The 18070-nt window shown below is 37.7% G+C and overlaps 2 protein-coding genes across 2 annotated transcripts in view; both read left to right on the top strand.

Annotated features, from left to right (window-relative positions):
- Window positions 1–18070, top strand: part of LOC118740617 (solute carrier organic anion transporter family member 74D) — an 833870-nt gene that overhangs the window by 671553 nt on the left and 144247 nt on the right.
- Window positions 737–15134, top strand: LOC118740601 (solute carrier organic anion transporter family member 1A5). Its single transcript, XM_036472200.1, has 7 exons — window positions 737–1211; window positions 1367–1555; window positions 7547–7703; window positions 9327–10076; window positions 10164–10422; window positions 13746–14034; window positions 14114–15134. Exons 1-7 carry the CDS (start codon window positions 1073–1075, stop codon window positions 14965–14967), a joined length of 2637 nt encoding a protein of 878 aa, XP_036328093.1. The 5' UTR covers window positions 737–1072; the 3' UTR covers window positions 14968–15134.

Here is an 18070-nt window from a genome sequence, read left to right on the forward strand (position 1 = left end):
CAAGTTTTTCCCGACAAACGACTGTTGTTTTAGTGATCTAATCGCGGTGAACTCTATTACGTGTAAATTTTTCACTCATTTATTTCTGATTTACTTGTAATCCAAAATAATTCGAACATATTTTGCCTTAATGATTTCTAAATTAAAGTTTTACCAATTTTTAGAAGTCAAATTTTGATTTTGATAGTGACAGTAATGCTGAATTTCCACTAGGCATTAAGGGACACGGTTTTTAATGGCAATGTATGTATTTAGTAGAAATCCGGCATATGTGTTATTGTAGAAAATAAATCCGGAAAATCCCATTTTTTTTCAATTAGTAAATGGGCGCCGGTTTTTTTCAAATCGCCATTTTTTGAAAAAACAGGTTTTCGAAAAAAGTCCTAGGATAGTGTTCTCACTCGTCGTCGTCTCAAAGCCCAGCGCACAACCCATTCGAAAAATTCGAGTGTATAGCAGACTTAATAATTGCTGCGAATATCAGAAAGTTTTGTCACTCTTTTGTTTAAAATAAACTAAATTTGTATTCACATTCTTTTGTTTTTCACCAAATGGAGTTTCCAACACTGTTTCACGGCGCCAAGCACGCATCGAACGCAACATGTTGCATTGTTTTGAATTGTTTTTATTTAATTTTTTTATTTGTAAGTTTTGCAATAAAACTGTATAGGATATGGAAGATGTAAAAGGGCGAAAGAGGTATCGCTTATCAAGAACTGATAAACTACCTACTATATGGTTGGCCACTTATCTAAAAACTGTTTGGTGGCGATAAAGAATGAAGCATGAGTGCGTATAGCATGTAGAGTTATGGCATGGCGATTCCACCTGTACGAAAAAGACTGAATTAGTCATTGGCCTGCTTCGAGTAACGACGAAAGCTCAGTAACAAAAATAATTAAACATATAACGCCTAATTGTCTTCATACATACCTTTATACTGTATTAAAAGTCAATAATTTTATGCGTTAACGTACTTATCGAATATAGCTCATAATTTAACTTCTAAGGATAATTTAAAATGCGAATACTATATTTAAATTGAAATCAAAAGTGCAACAAAACAGTGTAAATGAAAAAATTAGAAAAAGAATATATACTACATGCTTTGTTATATTTCCGACCAATTATAGATGTATTCAAAATGACGGCAGGCACACGTAGTTCAGACTTATCGCAAATAGCCGTCAGTTCCAATAATATACCAAATGGTTAGCATTTAGACAAGTGAATCATATTCACAAGAAAAATGAAAAGTGTAGTGATGTTAAAAAATGTGAAATCAAAGATTTAAAAACTGTAATTCTATATGTATGTGCAAAGTACATAAAAGTGTTTAAAAACAATATTTTTTTTCTCTTCACAGATAGTGTTGATTGTGGCATAAAATTATTTGGCTGCTGTAATGGCCCACAATGCCTCAAAATGGCACGATTGCGTACCTTTGTTTTGGCGCTGACCTTCGCTGGTTTAGTTCAAGGAATTTGCGAAACTTACTTTCGCATATCGGCAAAGGAAGCGGCGCTGGAGAATGGATATAATCCTATAATTGTAGGTACGTATCTTTTTTTTTGTGGAAGTTTAAGTATATGTATGTATATGTACATGGACATTAGGGTGCATCACCAAGAAAAGTAGCGCCTTTTCCATCGGAATCATAAAACTTATAATATTTTAAAAGACTTTCGCCAAAATATGTCGGAAAAATATTAAGATTTGCGTGAGCTGGCCCCTTTTGAACATACCTCCAAAAATCTCGTTATTTTGATTCCGTTGATAAAATATAAGAAATTGGTATGCAGACCGGTTAGGCTTAAGCTCTTCTATGATCTCAGGTAATTTTTTAGAAAAATTATTTAAAAAAACGAAATTTCTTTATAAAAACCTAGATTTTTGGTGGTATTTACATTCAAATAAGTCCGGCTCACGTAAAAGTTGATATTTTTCCAAAATATTTCGGCTAAAGTCTTATGGCCTTATTCATAAAAAATAAAGTTGGCTTAAAGAGCTTTATAAATTGACGTTTGCATACATTTTTCAATTAATAAACCTTTTATAAAGCTACTTTATTTTTTATGAATAAGGCCATTAAAATATGACAAATTTTATAATACCAATGGAAAAACGGTACCGTGTTTTTTTTATGGAGAGTGATGCACCCTAATGTACATATTTCGGCCTTCATCATTTTGAATAAATTCAATAGGGTTCTCGTACAAAAATTGGAAGCCTTTTAAGATAAAAAAAAACATTCTTAAGAAATGAAAAATATATGTGTAACTGTTGTAAGCTGACTTCTAAATTTTTTCTTTTGTTATCTAAGGAAGATATCTCTTGACTTCTCAAAATATGTGTCACCGATTTCCAGCTTTTGGAATTTTTGTTATCACTGTGCAAACTAACTTTATAATTATATGGCAAAAACATTATCGTATCTACTCTGTGTTTTCATTATCAATGAGCGCATTACAGTCATCGATTTGTTTTACGATCAAATCATAAAACGTACATATGTTTGTATGTAGTACAAGTATATTAGACCGGTTCGAAAAATTTTTTCTTTTTTTTTCAAAATCCCTTGTGAAATATTTTCGGGACAGTGAAAAGGGCGCGTGTCAAAAGTGCAGCCATTAATATTAAGATTTAGATGTCGATCATCGCGAATTTATATTTTCCATATACATAAATAATGCCGAATTTCCACTACTATTTAAAAAAATGCCATGTGGAAATGAACTTAATGATTATTTTGTTATTGTAATGACACGGTTATTTTTTAATGCCCGACTTTATCATTTGTCATTTTAGCCATTTAATGCCTAGTGGAAATCTAGCATAACACAGGAAAAAAGTTCTGAATTTTGAAAATGCAATCATTTTTTTTTAAGTCAACGTATCGGAATGAGCGATATATATATATTATTGAAGGCAATTGAATGCTGTAAAAAACTCTTTATTCCTTTAAAAATTATTCGAGGATAAAGTCGTGCATATAAAAAATTTAAAGATTTTTTTTTTTTAATTTTCGGAAAATTTTTTATTTATTTTTTTGTTGTTTTTGGCCTAATAACAATTATATACAACAATTTTTATTGAGCTTGAGGCCGTATTTAATAAAAAAATGTTGTGGAGAAACAACAATAATTTACATCTGGTAAAAGTTGTTGCTGCTATTTCTGAGATCACTACATCTCCTCATCAGACTTCTTTAACCGCGGTCACTGGGATATGAGCCAGCGACTTCGAATGTTAGAACTTCTCACTCAATATCGTATGGAAGAAGATGACTGACACCGTTAAGAAAAAAAAGGTAAAAAATCAACGGTAAGTCAAAGCTACTTTAAACTTGCACTTTATTATACTAAAATGGGCTATAAAACTGCATACTCAGAATACTCAGAATCTTTCCAAGCTCGTAATTTTTACGAAAGTTTGTTGCTGTTTTTAATATTGTGCGAAGTTTAAAACTTGGATTTATACTGCTTTTTTTTTAAGATTAAATCTTATTTTTATTAAAAAATTGCTAAAATTAAGTAATAAGAAAATTTTTGGTGGCGTTAGCCTACAATTCAGAATTGGTTAAATGTATTTTTTTAAGAAAATTAAAAGTTTTGAATTTCCAAGAAAAATTTTATGATATTTACAGCCAATTTCACTAAAACAATTTAAGTGAAAAATGATTTAAATTTTTTTAATTTTATATGGAAATTTATATAAATTGCTGGTGAAACCGGCTGTTAGTGATAAGTTTTAACATTTTGCCGAAAATTAAAAAAACGTACAATTTTTTATATGTTCGATTTTAACCTTGAATGGCTTTTGGAGATTGGATTTATGGCAAAATCATGGAAATATAGTGGGTATCAAGGCACATTAAACAAGTAGCAGCAGCAGGTTTGCAACTTTATTTATTTTTTCATTCGAAGTGGGCCATGAGTTGTAATTTTTATATAAATTTTACTCCGCAGTGTCAGTTTTTGTTTACTTTTTTGACAGTACAAATTTACAATATACAAGCAGCTTGTTGTTTAAGGCTATGCCATATAAAACGCTAGCTTCGCTTTGCGTGACAGGTTCGCTTTGACAGATAAGATAAAATGTATGCAAATGTACGAAGCATGCCACATAGATCGTTTTAGCTGCGCGTTGACCATCAGCTGGTTTAATTTTTATTTTGTTTAGTTCGAATTCGAGTTTGCATGCAGAAACAAAAAATTAATTACATTGCTGATATTTTTAAAACCAAATAAAATCCACAGCAATTTTCAGGAGTAAACAAGCAGTACGAATTCGTTTCCTTAGCGTTTATTGTGACATACCTTTTGTGTCTTGCGCTTTGCTGGCAAAGTTATAAGTTATCGGGCATGGTCTTTATGCACTAATGCTGCTACCTATTTAATATACCTTTGTGCGTATGTACCTGCATATATCGAATTTGCTCAGAAAAAGTTCACCATTTTTGTTCTGGGATACCCTAATATCCATACACACACACATATGTACCTATGTGTGTATACGAGTATGTGGACTCCCCACACAGGTGCGTAATCATAATTGTCATTCTTTGCTAAAATTAACTTCCGTCGCATCATTGAATATATTTTCGGAAATATCTGTAGAGTTCAAAGAATTGGTGGTCAGGTCTTAAATTTCAAATCCATGCATAAGCTGGTATAAGATTTTTGTATATCAGCTCGTCGTTAAATCGTCTGCGGTATTCGCCATCGCCAACGCGCAAAGGCCCGTAAATCTTGCTTATCGCGTGTCTTTTCCAAGATTTGGCGTATTGTTAATACCTGGTCTATGGTAGATTTTCCGGGTCTAAAGCCAGAGACTGATATGACCCAATCAGTTTGGTGCCGGTGGGTTTCGATCTTTCACATTATATGCTCGATAACTCGATAAGACCTGGTGACCTATGCTTAGAAGGCTGATCCCGGGCAGTTGGCGCGAATGGCGCGATCGCCTTTATTATGGATTGGGCAGAGAACGCCGCTATACTTGAAGAGTTCAGCTGGTAGGCTGTCAGCTCCAGTAGTGGGAATTACATATGTGTAATCACGTAATAATTATGGTGGTCCTTACCACTTCCCTGCCGAATTTCTCTTAATTTAACAAAGACATGGGCGAGTTATGAGATGATCATTTTGTGCTTTACTAATAGATAACATGAATCATGATAAGAATTTTGGCATGTTCGCACAGATAAGGCTAAACTTGTTGAACTTACTTAGTATGTACTTTGTCATAGGCTCCGCGCAACCACAAATCCCATACCTATAACCACATATATATGTACATATGTGCACCGTCTCATGATAACTGTAATAAACATCTCTTTCATCGCTCCGCTCTAGCTCCGCTCCGATATTTTTTTTTCGCTCCGAGCTCTTAGCTCCTCTTCCGGTCCTAATAAAAACTTATTTATTTATTTACGTATCGAGCAATAACCGCCAAATATATAGTGTTCATTCCAAAGGGAGGCAAGTGCGGACATATCCTGCCTAAGGACTAAAAACCTTCGAGATACTACTAGGCACATTGTTCGAAGATGGGCAACTGAGAACTGTTTACTGCTCAGCATTACTGAATCTGTGCTCCATAAGGTTGCATATAAGGTGGTGTCTTCAGTCGAAAATAAACTGTATACGTTGGCGGCTTTTATGGACATAGAAGGAGGGTTAGGGAGAGAGAGAAGTTGCTCTGAGGATTGAGAACTTCCTGATAGACTGGATTTCAACTATGCTTCTCAGAAGGATTGTAAAAGCTAAACTAGGCAACAGCGAAGTCATCAGTCACCCTAAACGAGGAACACAAAAAGCAGTGTACTGTCACCGCTGCTGCGGCTTTAAACAACATTCTTCTAAGACTCAACGGGGATGGGTTTAAGGTTGCCGCGAACGGTGACGATGTAGGGATTGCGGTATCCGGGTTGTGCCTAAATGTGACAAGCGGAATTCTTTAAAAAGCACTAGGAGAATGGAGTTCTTGGACATACAGATGCGGGCTCAATGTAAACCCCTCGAAGATGGAACTATTATTATTTACTACAATGCGAAAGTTTCTAAATTTCAACGTACCTCGCTTGAATGGACATATGCCTTCTCTTTCCTCTTGTGCTAAGTATTTGGGAGTCATTTGTACACCGAAATTAAAGTGGAAAATGAAGACTGAACATCGAACTTAAGAGGCCAATAGTGGGTAGTCTTCCAAAAAAAAAGAACGGAAAAAGATAGGTAAGAAGTCGGGTCTACGCCTGATCATAGGTTATGCAGTTACAAGACGGTGATGTGCCCAATTATTTATTTTTATATTAGGCGGGGTACAAAGGCGGGGGTCGGCTCTGGATATCTAATTGGCCTCTGTGCTATATAAAGGGCTGCTCTCAGCACTGGAAAAGTGTGGCCAACGGCAGGTGCAAAAACCTACAATGCTGCAGGGTTTGTATGTAGATGCCTATGGCCCACCTACTGCGCAAAACGCAGCGTTTTCACAGGCCCCTGGGAGCCCCTGCGGCAAGACTAGTACAATACTTCTTGTACCAGCTGCAATATCGCAGACGATTTAACGATGAGCTGTATGAGCTTTACAACGATATAGACATAGTGCAGCGAATTAAAATTCAGCGGCTCCGCTGGCTTGGCCATGTCGTTCGGATGGACAGAAACGCTCCTGCTCTGAAAATATTCAACGCGGGCCGCGATGCTGGTAACAGAGGAAGAGGAAGGCCTCCTCTGCGTTGGAAAGACCAGGTGGAGAAGGACTTGGCTTCACTTGGCATTTTCAATTGGCGTCAGTTAGCACAGAAGAGAAATGACTGGCGTGCTGTTTTGGACTCGGTTTAGGCGGTTACAGCGCCAAATAAGAAGAAGAAGAAGAAGAGGGAACAGTGGAGCACCTGTTCCGTAATTGCCAAGCACACTGTTGGACTAGATTTAAGCTCCCAATAAATTGTTTAATTATTTTCAATGGTTTTACCCTCCTTTCTCGCCAACCGATACGAGGGGCGCAGTCCGCATGAGGTACGGAACTTGTTCTTTTTTTTTGGCCGGGTCGTGGAAACAGGAGCTTGTTAAGTGTCGAGATCTAAAACTATTCAGCTATAAAATCAAAGTCATAAACTGATTTAATATGCTAAAAATAGTATTTCAATTATTGAGATAATTAATTATGACAATCTTCTTTGAAATAAAAATCGAGTCCGCTCCGTAAAAGGTGCTGGAATGAGAGTTAAAATTTTGACACAAACTGCAATATCTTCTAGACAAACCGTTTTTTTGCGGTTTAGTAGAAATAAGATATATTAACCCACTGCAACTTCTTAGATTCTTAAACTCCACGGGCTGGAACTGAGAGAAATAACCAACTTCTGATTGTTTTTCGTTGTCTTGTCAATTTGCGGGTTGTGGTTTGGACTACCAAACTAATTTTTTTGCTAAAAATAATGATCATTTCCATTTCAGTTAAATCAATATTATTACATTTATTTTTATTTTGTTTTTAACAAAAAATTTGAGCTGATCAACAATTTATTTTTCAATTCCAGAATGGCTCATTGTCAGCAGCGGCATATTCCAAGCCTTATTCGCGTTGGTTTTCGCACACTGGGCTCTTAAAATGCATCCAATAAAATGGCTATCAGTAACCATTATCGCACAATCAATTATTTGTGTCATTGCGGCGATACCAGCTATAATAGGGTTGTAAGTAAAAATTAACTTCTTTTGTGAACTCGCATTTTCGATGTGTACGCATCTTAACACTCGGTATGGGTAAAATTTGCATTAACCCAGCAGAGATATGTAATTGTTTCTTGTGTGTACAAATGAACATTTCTAGACTAAATAGTTAAGGGCTATTTCAGCACAACTTCGGGACTAGTTAACGACTAGTTTAGGACCAATTTGGGATCATTCTAGGACTAATAGGCAGAGACCATAACGATTATAAGAAATGAAATTAAATATTACTGTATAATTATTATACAGAACAGTGAAAAAGTTGTTTTCGTCTCCTGAGAAGAAAATCGTTAGAATAAAAACCTTTTCATATTCCTTTTATTTTTTTCATCTCGCGGGAAATTGTATTTGATTTACCTCCCGCGAGACAAAAAAAAGTCCTATATAATTATTAAGAGAAGATGTAAACCATTTCTGTCTCGAAATAAACGTCCCGAGAGGAAAGAAAAGCAAAAATCCAATTTATGAGAAAACTTAAATAATTTCTTTCTGAAAATAATTGTCCCGCGAGACAAAAAAAAATATTTATCGTAAATAATTATTATACAAACACGAAAAATATTTCTCTTAAAACTAAGCAAAATGTTTGATCCTATATATTAGGATAATAATAATTTTGGGTCTCTGCTAATAAGGGACCATTTCCGGACCGTTTCAGGACTTATTCGAGATCATTGGGGACAAGTTCACGAATTTTTCGAACGTTTCGGGACCTGTTCAGCACTGTCTCAGGGCCATTACGGGTTTAGTTTGGGACCTGCTCATCACCATTTTCGGACTGGTCGGGATCATTTTGCGCCTCATAAGGGACCATTTCGGAACCGTTTCAAGACTTATTGGAGATAATGTTGGGACAAGTTCACGAATTTTTCGAATTCTCATTTTCTTTGTCAGTGTTTCCGACAGGGTAGGAGTGCGTTGTAATGTGGAACGATTTTCCTTGTCAAATTGGGTTCGCCTCCAAACGGAAAAGCATTCCACATTATATCACAATTTTTCGAATATTTCGGGGCCTGTTGAGGACTATTTCAGGACCATCTCGGAGCTTTTTAAGGACCATTTCGCGACTAGTTCAAGATTCTATTTCAGGATAATTGAGACTATGTAGTTCAGGACTATTACGGTTGTATTGCGGAATTAGTTTAGAATCATTTCGAGATTGGTTCAGGACTATTTGGAGACTGATTCAGAACTATTTCGGCATAGTTCACTATTATTACGGGAATATTTCCGGACTAGGTCGGGATCAGTTTGGGACTAGTAATGCACCATTTCGGGATCGTTTCAAGACTGGTTCGAGACTCTTCGGGACAAGTTCACAACTTTTCCAGAACCACTTCAGGACAATTTTGGGACAAGTCCGCGATCATTTCGCGGTAGTTCGAAACTAGTCACGACATGATCCTGAAATCGTCCTTAATTACTCCCGAAGTGGTTATGAAAAAGTCGTACACTGGTCGCAGTAAAGTAAATAAAACGTCTTTGCCAAGCCGGACGCAGATGTTTACACATACATTTTTTTATGATGAGTACCTGGTGGTAATCACGCCTTTTTTCATTCTGATCTCTTTTCAAATTCATTTTCAGTTCGAATGGCGTTTCAACACCCACCAGTAAGGCGGACGCAAATGTATGCACCACTACAACATTTCAGAGCTTAACACTTACTGCCCAACAAACCCAGCTTAGTACACTTATATTGCTCTTCGTTCTACAATTCGCACTGGGATTCGGCAGTCTGGCTTTCTATACAATCGGTGTCTCATATTTAGATGATAATTCACAATCGATTGATAGTCCAGCCGTGATTGCGACAGCTTTGGCGGGACGAATTTTCGGCTTACAAGTTGGTTCGTTTATTGTGATCGGTGTTGGTGTAGCAAAGCTTGGCTGGTGGTTGGGTTGGATAATTATTGCACCATTAGTACTAATAAGTGGCATACTGCTGAGTCTTTTTCCAAAACGACTGCCCAAAACGGTCATACATCAGGCGGCCCAACGAATTATTGAGGAGACCCATACGCGCACGTTTGGCAGTCAATTCTCCACTTACATTGATGATGTGGGCTTCGGACCTTCACTGAAACGCTTATTCACCAACAAATTGTTGATGTGCAATCTATTGGGCATAGTGTTCATTTGGTCGGCATATGTAAACTTTGAATTGCAAGAGGAATCATATTTACAGTCGCGGTTCTTCTTGCCCTACAGCGAGCAGGATGGGCTGTTGCAAGAATGGGAGGCGCGTTTTGTAGCATATTTCTTGCGACCACCCGTCGCAGCGATGGGCACTTTGGTGTTGGGACTAATTATTGCGAAGCTTAAGCTTACAGGCAGGTAAGTAAATATTTCTCAGATATCTTAAGTTCTTTAAGTTTACTGCAAACTTAAAATATACAAATGTTTCTTTGCCTTTTTTACTAGGACTATAACTGCAGTTAATATTGCCTTGGGTGTACATTTATTAGCCATCTTCATTGGAAATATTTTCATCAAATGTGATGTTGGTGCAATCGCTGGTGTTACAAATGGCAAAGTATTGCAGCCTTTTTGTTCCAGGCAATGTACCGGCGTTTGTCAGGCAACTACTTTCCAACCTATTTGTCCTGAAAACTCTACGGTCACATACTTTTCGGCCTGTTACGCTGGATGTTCGCGTACCACGACGATAAATAATTTACAGGTGAGAATATGTATTAGTGCTTGTTAAGCAACGGCCATAAGATCTTGAGACTTCACAGTTGTTGTTGTTGTTGTAACCGCATAAAAATTTTGGGAAATCAACTGAAATGACAGTCCTTGGCCAGATATGATCTGGGCCATTCCGGTTATGTAGATCCGACTGTCATGGGAACGGTTGGTTCTTAGGTCATTCGTTAGGGCTGTGCTATACTACTCGTTAACTTTCTTCAGTATATCATAAATCGGTGCTTGTAGAGAGTTATCCGTCTCCCTGATCTGTATTCTCAAACAGTGTCTAACCATACATCAACTAATTTTTTTACCTTCGATTTTGAAATGCCCAAGAACCGAGCAGGGAGAGGCGTTAAAGTGCCTCAGTTATGCTAGTAGCGTAAATTATATCGGATTCACCTTTGTGGAGAGAGCAGGTCACCTAGTTATCGCGACAGAAAACCATCTACCTATTATAACATACCTCTATTTGGTTACAGGCATCGTTGAGGAACCTCGCAAAGTCTTTTGGCTGAATGCTATTTAGGTCATGTGTCCCTAGGTACTTCGGTTCTAGGAAGCGAAGACTGAACCTTGGAAGTGATTTTCAGTGACGCCTAATATACTCTGGTATTTGCTGTTTCTCGTGGCACAACCTGCATTGGTCACGGTTAACAACTTCTAGGTTGGATAAGCATTTCCTTACGCTGCAGTGACTGGTAAGGAAGCCTGTAACACTTCTTACCTCGTGCCTAGGAAGAAAATGAAGGAGTGATTCGGTCCCTCTTGTTGATATATGAAGGGTCTAGCATATCCGTTACGTTCCGCACTTTCCCATTAATGTTGAGCTTCTTTCTTCAACCAGATATTCTAAGTTCACCTAACGGAGCCTCTTTTCTGATGGAAATATCTGCACACACTTTCTCCACAAAGCTCATATTGAGTCCTCCTTTCTGTTCGAAAACCCTGAGAGTGGAAGGGTGTATAAGCTTCTTATCATCCACATTATCACCTCAGATGAACTTTTCTATAAACAGTGGAGCCTCTTTCTTGATTGTAATGTGTAGAGGAGGTAGGTTAAAAAGCGTCTTTCCTGCCCTAGACTTGAAGTTAACGTTCGGAATTTTAGGAAACTTGCTATCCAGCGGCACCTAGTAAATTCCACCGCTCTGAACCGGACGCATTTGTCTATTAGAGAGAGTTCTGTGTTATTGAAAGTACGCTCTAAGTCAAGGGAGCAATTTCTTTGTTTTCCAAGCACGTATGGACTTCTGAATTTCTCTTGTGAGATTCTAAAGAGAATGGATAGTAGTTCTTCCCGTAAGGTAGGAATGTTGAGTTCAATGCAAAGGACCTCCTGTAAAAAAATATCCCTAATATGATTAGCTCCGATCCTTTCTATGGATTTTAGTAGAAAGAACGTAAGATTGTGGGGTTGGTATGACTTTTGTTGGCCCCTCGCCACTTTGGGAATGTGCTAGACCTTAAAAACAGCAACAGATGAGAAGGCCACTTTTTAAGACGAGGTGACATCTACTTCAAGTGCTTTGGAGGGCGCTGAAGTAGATACAGCCCGCCTTAACCTATTCTTATCGAAGATTTTCTCCGATTCCCCAATCCTCTGCGCAGGGTCATTTTATGTCAGTTTACGTGTTAATGGTGCAGGTTGTGCTCTGAGGTCAACGATGGAGGCTTGCTGGAGGTTCCCCGAATTAAAACCCGTCCAAAATAATTTTTCCATCTTTGAGCCATCGGTTTAGATGGGAATACCATTACTTTCCGTCGGTACCATTCTTCCCCCGCTGGAAATTGTATGACAATTCTGAGGCGGAACAACGCAGTGTGATCAGTACCAACGCCTAAGCCGGCCTTAATTGCATTATGCAAACCTCTTTTAAAATTACTCGAGATCAGTGCGGATCCATTTTCGCCATGCTTCCATAATTTTCCTATATAAGTTCCTCGTTTGCGGATGCAAGAGCTATGAAGATTTGTGGCGGCTTTAGGTAACGTTAGGTTAAGCGGAAAGCTCTGAAACAAGTTCACTCGGAGGCCGCAAAGGCCCATTGCGATGCTCATGGGGGAAACCCATGCCTATACCTATATGTCGTTGAACCATCTTGGTTCTCAAGCGATCCTAGCAGTCCTTCCAGTGGAGCTTTCTGTAATATATCTATACTTTCGAAAAAGTGGTCCGACAGAAATGTGAGGCGGCTTCCTCGGAGTGCTGGCCAATCGCAGACTAACAGCTGGACGGATTATGCCCCCTCCTCATCTCAGCAGATTCTGCAGAAATCATTATACGGGGCTCCGAACCTGGCGGCCATGTGGCCAATGGTGCAGTGTCCCGTTAATATTCCTGTAGGAAACGTAGCGCTTTGAGAGCCCTAATAAACTCCGTGTTCTTCGTTCGTCAAGCCGTGGCCAGAGCGAGCGCGATACCAAGGAGGTGTGCAAGCCTTTCCACCTAGTATTGGTGGTTGCCTAGGCCATTCTCTCAACTTCTATAGATTGAAATCGAAGGGGAGATTTTACGACCTTACCATTTCCCTTCGGCTTTGAGTGAAGGATCATATTCAACACTTCTGGTGTGCATTGCTCACAGCGCCTGGTATATCGAGGTATGCAAGCCTCTGACCTCTTCCAATTATTTTCTGATTGCTACATTCATCCAGTGATTTCTATCACACTACAGCTCCGCAAGCTATGAGGGGTAAGACGTTTGCGATGTATCTACCGTAAATGACGTGCGGTGACTATACCCAGTTTTGAAGTTAGTCAGAGATAAACCAACGTTTTTCACCTCGAGGGTTCTTTAGTTTCCTTGTGAAGAAAACAAGTTTGGTTTTCAAATCCCATTCGGCCTTGTCCATCAGTACACTAATTTTTGGTACGAATTTAAAACAGCTAAGTAATCCGCGCAGGAAACTCCCTCTTTTCTCCCGACTTTCAAGCTTTTTAATAATTCATTTAAAACACTGATGAGCACTCATAAGCACTGCCTTGCCTGGGGCAAAGCTCTTTTAAACTATCTATACATTTTGTGTAGGCGCGAGCAGAGTAAAAGCTTTATCTGTCCATCGCCAATTTAAAACCAATCGCCAAAAATGGGCGATAGCACACTTCTACAAGCAGCCAGTAATCGGCGTTATCTTCTCCTCTGAATCGGCGATTTCGATAATAGCCCCCTGTAGATGCATTGGTCAGTCGAAAAATGATTTGGGTTTCGACCATATCGACTCACACATGGTCGCCTAATCGGACCTAGCATACTTTTACAAACATATTTAAATTTATATCTGAAAAAACTCTATATTTTCTCATCTTTTATAGATTTATGAAGGCTGTACCTGCTCCTCGAACTCCAATGCGGAGCCGCAGGGCAATCTGCGTGCCACCGAAGGTGCTTGCAGTTTTGCGAATTGTCAACGCATGTTGATCGGTTTTCAGGTACTAAGTTTGTCTGCTGCCGCAGTTGTGGGTGCCAGCGCTATAGGAAAGGTAATAATAACACTACGAAGCGTATTGCCACAGGACAAGGCACTTGCATTGGCAACACAGCTTACTTTATTCGGCATATTTGCCTACATACCAACGCACATCGCATATGAGATGGTTACAAGTGAGAATTTAACCTTCAAATACCAACTGTGTATACTTCATGAAAATAAGAACCACCTAACTATACTTTACCTTTACAGGATATACTTGTCTCTACTGGACATCGGAGTATAATCGTTGTCTATTGCGTGAGACGCCAAAACATGGCAACATTTTAAATATACTATCAGCAGTACTAATTTTAATTGGCATTATTTTTGACATACTTGTATACATTTTCGTAAAAGATCTTAATGTATATAATTGTAAAGCAATCGACCCGAATTACTCACCTTCACTATACTCACCCATACCACACGAGGATCCTCAGGCTACTGGCGTACAGCAAGCCGTTGGCGGAAGTCCCGCAACTACATTAACAACAGATTCGCCAATGCGACGCCTTGACTCACAACCCACACGCCCTGCACCCAAATCGGAAATCACCGTCTTCCGCAATCCCAGTTCGCTGACAAATTCTTCAGCTGGTGAAAATAGCGTACAAGAGACTAACAACAATAACACAGTCGTTACTTATGCACAAGTCGTTTTCCCACCAGACAAACATAAACCCGATGATGGCAGTCCCAAACGGATGGCTGTAAGAGCTGATGTGCCACTTCATCATTTGTCGGCACAAGATGTTCGTGCACAACTTGGTAATTTGAAATCATTTAATATTGAAAGTGCCGTGGATGATGATGGTGGAAAGCAGGAAGAGCATGAAGAGCAGGTAGCAGAAGAGAAGACACCGTTAACTTTAAATATTACTGCGGCAAATGAGGATCCTGCAAAGAAGCCGGTGACACCAACTGCGGGCGTTAAAGTTCTCCCACCAATACCGCCAAAACCAATGAAACTGGCAACAACGCCAGCAACGACGGCAATAGAAACAAATTTGGATAAAATTGAAGAAGTGCCATCAAGACCTTTAAGTCGAGAGACAGATCTTTAGATCAACTTATATACTTCCCGAAATACAAACTTACAATTCATAAATTACATACATACATAGCACTTCCTGAAGTCGAAAATATTCGCGTAATACACTTTTGAAAGTTTAGTTTTAAGTTTCTAATCATTTTTTGTAAGCAAAGCAAAAAACAAATACAATATTTTCATGACAAAAATGAAAGGGATTTACATTTTATTTTATTTCAGAGATGGTTTTGATAAAATTACTAGTAAAAAGCTTCATATTTTATAGCTGATTTTAAAGAATACATAGCTGATACTTGATTGCACTCTCTAATTCTGAGGGGAAAAGAACTTTTAAATTTGGTCTCACAATACATATGTATCTAGGTTTGTACAATGCGATTTCTAAAGCCAGCAGACGCATGAGGCCGAACATATTCAGGAATTAGCCCAGCAGCATATTGCTTCAATGTTTATTCATGTTATGTCATGTATATAAACATGTTGCCTGTTCATGGCGACAGAAATGCAAAACGCACTGCCTAGAAATAGGCTACAAAAATACGTATTTCAATAGTTGAAAGTAAAAAAAGATGACGTACACTTACGGCCAAAGGTATTGGCACAAGGAATTTTTCCCAATATATGCAACAATTTGTTTTCATTTTTCCCGCTAATTTTTTATAAAAATATAGTTCATAATAATAATAATAATAGATTGGCGCTTACACATATGTTAGTGTTTGGCCGAGCTTCTCCTCCGACTTGTGGCGTGCGCCTTGATGTTGTCACACAAAGCGGAGGGACCTACAGTTTTACGCCGACTCCGAACGGCGATTGTATTTTTATGAGAAGCTGTTTTTTCATGGCAGAAATACACTCGGAGGTTTGCCATTGCCTGCCGAGGGACGACCGCTGTTTAGAAAAAACCGTCTTCTATATTTTTTGGGATGTTGCTTTGACCAGGGCTTGAACCCAGGTGCGGATGTGTGAAAGCGCGCACTGCTTACCACTACACCACAGCGGCCGACAAATATAGTTCATACTACAACAAAAAACATAAAAATATAGTTTATAAACTTTGTGGAAACCTCAGGAAAATTCATAAATTTTCAAGCAAATTTTTCAACTTTCAACAAATTTTTTTTTAATTTTTATTTTTTTGTTATGCAGTTTTGTAGCCCACTAAATTTTAGTATGATAAAGTGCTAGTTTAAAGTAGCTACCACTTGTCGCTGATTTTTGGCAAATTTTTTAACACGTTTTCTTCCATTCAAATAAAAAGTTTCACAAATACTTTGTAGAGAAAAAATGCGAAGCTCCATCAACGAAAAAAAAAAGTCTTCAACTTAAAACACGCCGCATCCAGTAATAATTATTTCAATTATAGTGGTCATCCTATTCTTTAATACCAATTTTGTTGCATTATTAAGGTAAGGTGATTCAAGGTAACGATAGAAGAATAAAAGGCGCTCCAATTTTTACAAGCTTTTATTACGTTTCACTTGTTTGTGTAATCAAGTCTTGCAATAAACTTGCCGATGAGCTAGAGACTTGAAACTTCAAACTTAGCACAGAACCCGATGACAGTGCAATATGAAAGATGAATTACTCCGCTAGGCGGTGCAGATGTGGAGATATTTGAAAAACTCGTATTTATGGTCCGATATGGCTAACGCTCGTACCTTTTTTCTGGCAAAAAACTATATATTACTGCGAAAACAAACCGTTTCGCAGTGTCTCTATTTAAAAATAAAAGCATTTTTACAGTACAGTATTTTTTGAAACAGTTTTCCAATAAAATATAGTAATTCCTGGTATTATGTGTACCGTTGTACACCCCGAGACAAAATGATATGTCCAACAAAAGCTATGTAAATATAAATTTTGTCACTTTGTATAAAAATTAGAAACATTCAAAAAAGTTGCACAACAACAATGTTCTATGTAGTTTGAAGTGTCTACAAAATACCGTTGATTTATTTTCTTTTGCTGACGGCGTCACGCATTTTCTTTCATACAAAGTTACTATATTCGACAAGTGGTTTTGAATGGAAGAAATCAATAACACCGTAGGCAAAAAAAATAACCAAAAACTAATTCGAACTCTTATCCTATTGAAACTTGCTACAAAACTGTATACTTGGAATTTTTGTAAAAATTATGAATACAAAGTTTCTTGTAGTGAATTTTTTTTTAATTTCTTTAAAAAGTTTGAAAGGTGGATTTATATGGTGTTAAGTATTATATAATTAGCTAGCCTTTAATAAAAAAAAAAAATAAACATTAGACAAACGAAAGGAAAATAGTCAAAATTGGTCAAGATGTCGTGTGCCAATTTTTTTAATATAACGGTTTACTAAATATGCATTTTTATAGCTTGTTTCCACGAACACTGTATTAAAAAATTTAGGCAGCAAAAAGTATAAATGCAGTATTTTGGAAAAAACGCAGTATCCATATTTGGAATCCAAAAAAAAAAAAATTATACTGCCAAAAAAATATAGATACGAGCGTTAGATATGGCTCATATTTGGAATGAACGTTATTTATTTATTTACAGGTTACATGTTTTTGCATTACTTGTTTATCAGATTTCTATGGAAATTCCCACCCCTCTTGTACAAACCAATAGCGTGAAAATTTAGTTTTCGTGGAGTACGCGCTTTTGGTGTAACACAAGCGAACACTGCTGAAATTTTTTTCCTTTATTAACTGAAGCACCTCTTCAAAACTACCGACATCCAAACTTCCAATTTGAGGACTTCCTTTTTCGAAAAATCGAAGAGCTGCGCAAGCTTTAAGGCTTGGAAGTATTAAAGTTGAACAAAGTCGTTCCTCTGTGTATTAACCATCAATCTACAGTGCTCTTGGAAGTACGGAATATACTTTGAATCCGAATAGAAGCAGATAATAAATGAAAAAACTACAAAGCATTAACTTTTGCTTACAGTACAGGCAGTAGCTATAGAGAATTTGAAATTATCCCTTAAATGTCGCCTGGTTGAGGCTCTGCGCTGCTCTCCCTCTTCAAAACTTGCTGGTTGTCGTACTGTAAAATTTCGATTAACGATAGGTCTACAGCCACTGAGGATAGTTGCTATTCGTAATACCAATTTTCTTTCCGTGTCGAATCCCAT

Source organism: Rhagoletis pomonella, unplaced genomic scaffold (assembly GCF_013731165.1).
Source record: "Rhagoletis pomonella isolate Grant_MI unplaced genomic scaffold, Rhpom_1.0 Rhpom_scaffold_00006, whole genome shotgun sequence".
NCBI classification, from domain to species: Eukaryota; Metazoa; Arthropoda; class Insecta; order Diptera; family Tephritidae; genus Rhagoletis; species Rhagoletis pomonella.

Excerpts from the sequence above, each read along its gene's own strand:
- LOC118740601 (XM_036472200.1), top strand. The coding sequence starts at position 1,073 with ATGAAAAAATTAGAAAAAGAATATATACTACATGCTTTGTTATATTTC. Across the intron at positions 1,556-7,546 it reads ATATAATCCTATAATTGTAG|AATGGCTCATTGTCAGCAGC; the intron begins GTACGTATCTTT and ends TTTCAATTCCAG. Across the intron at positions 10,077-10,163 it reads AAGCTTAAGCTTACAGGCAG|GACTATAACTGCAGTTAATA; the intron begins GTAAGTAAATAT and ends CTTTTTTACTAG.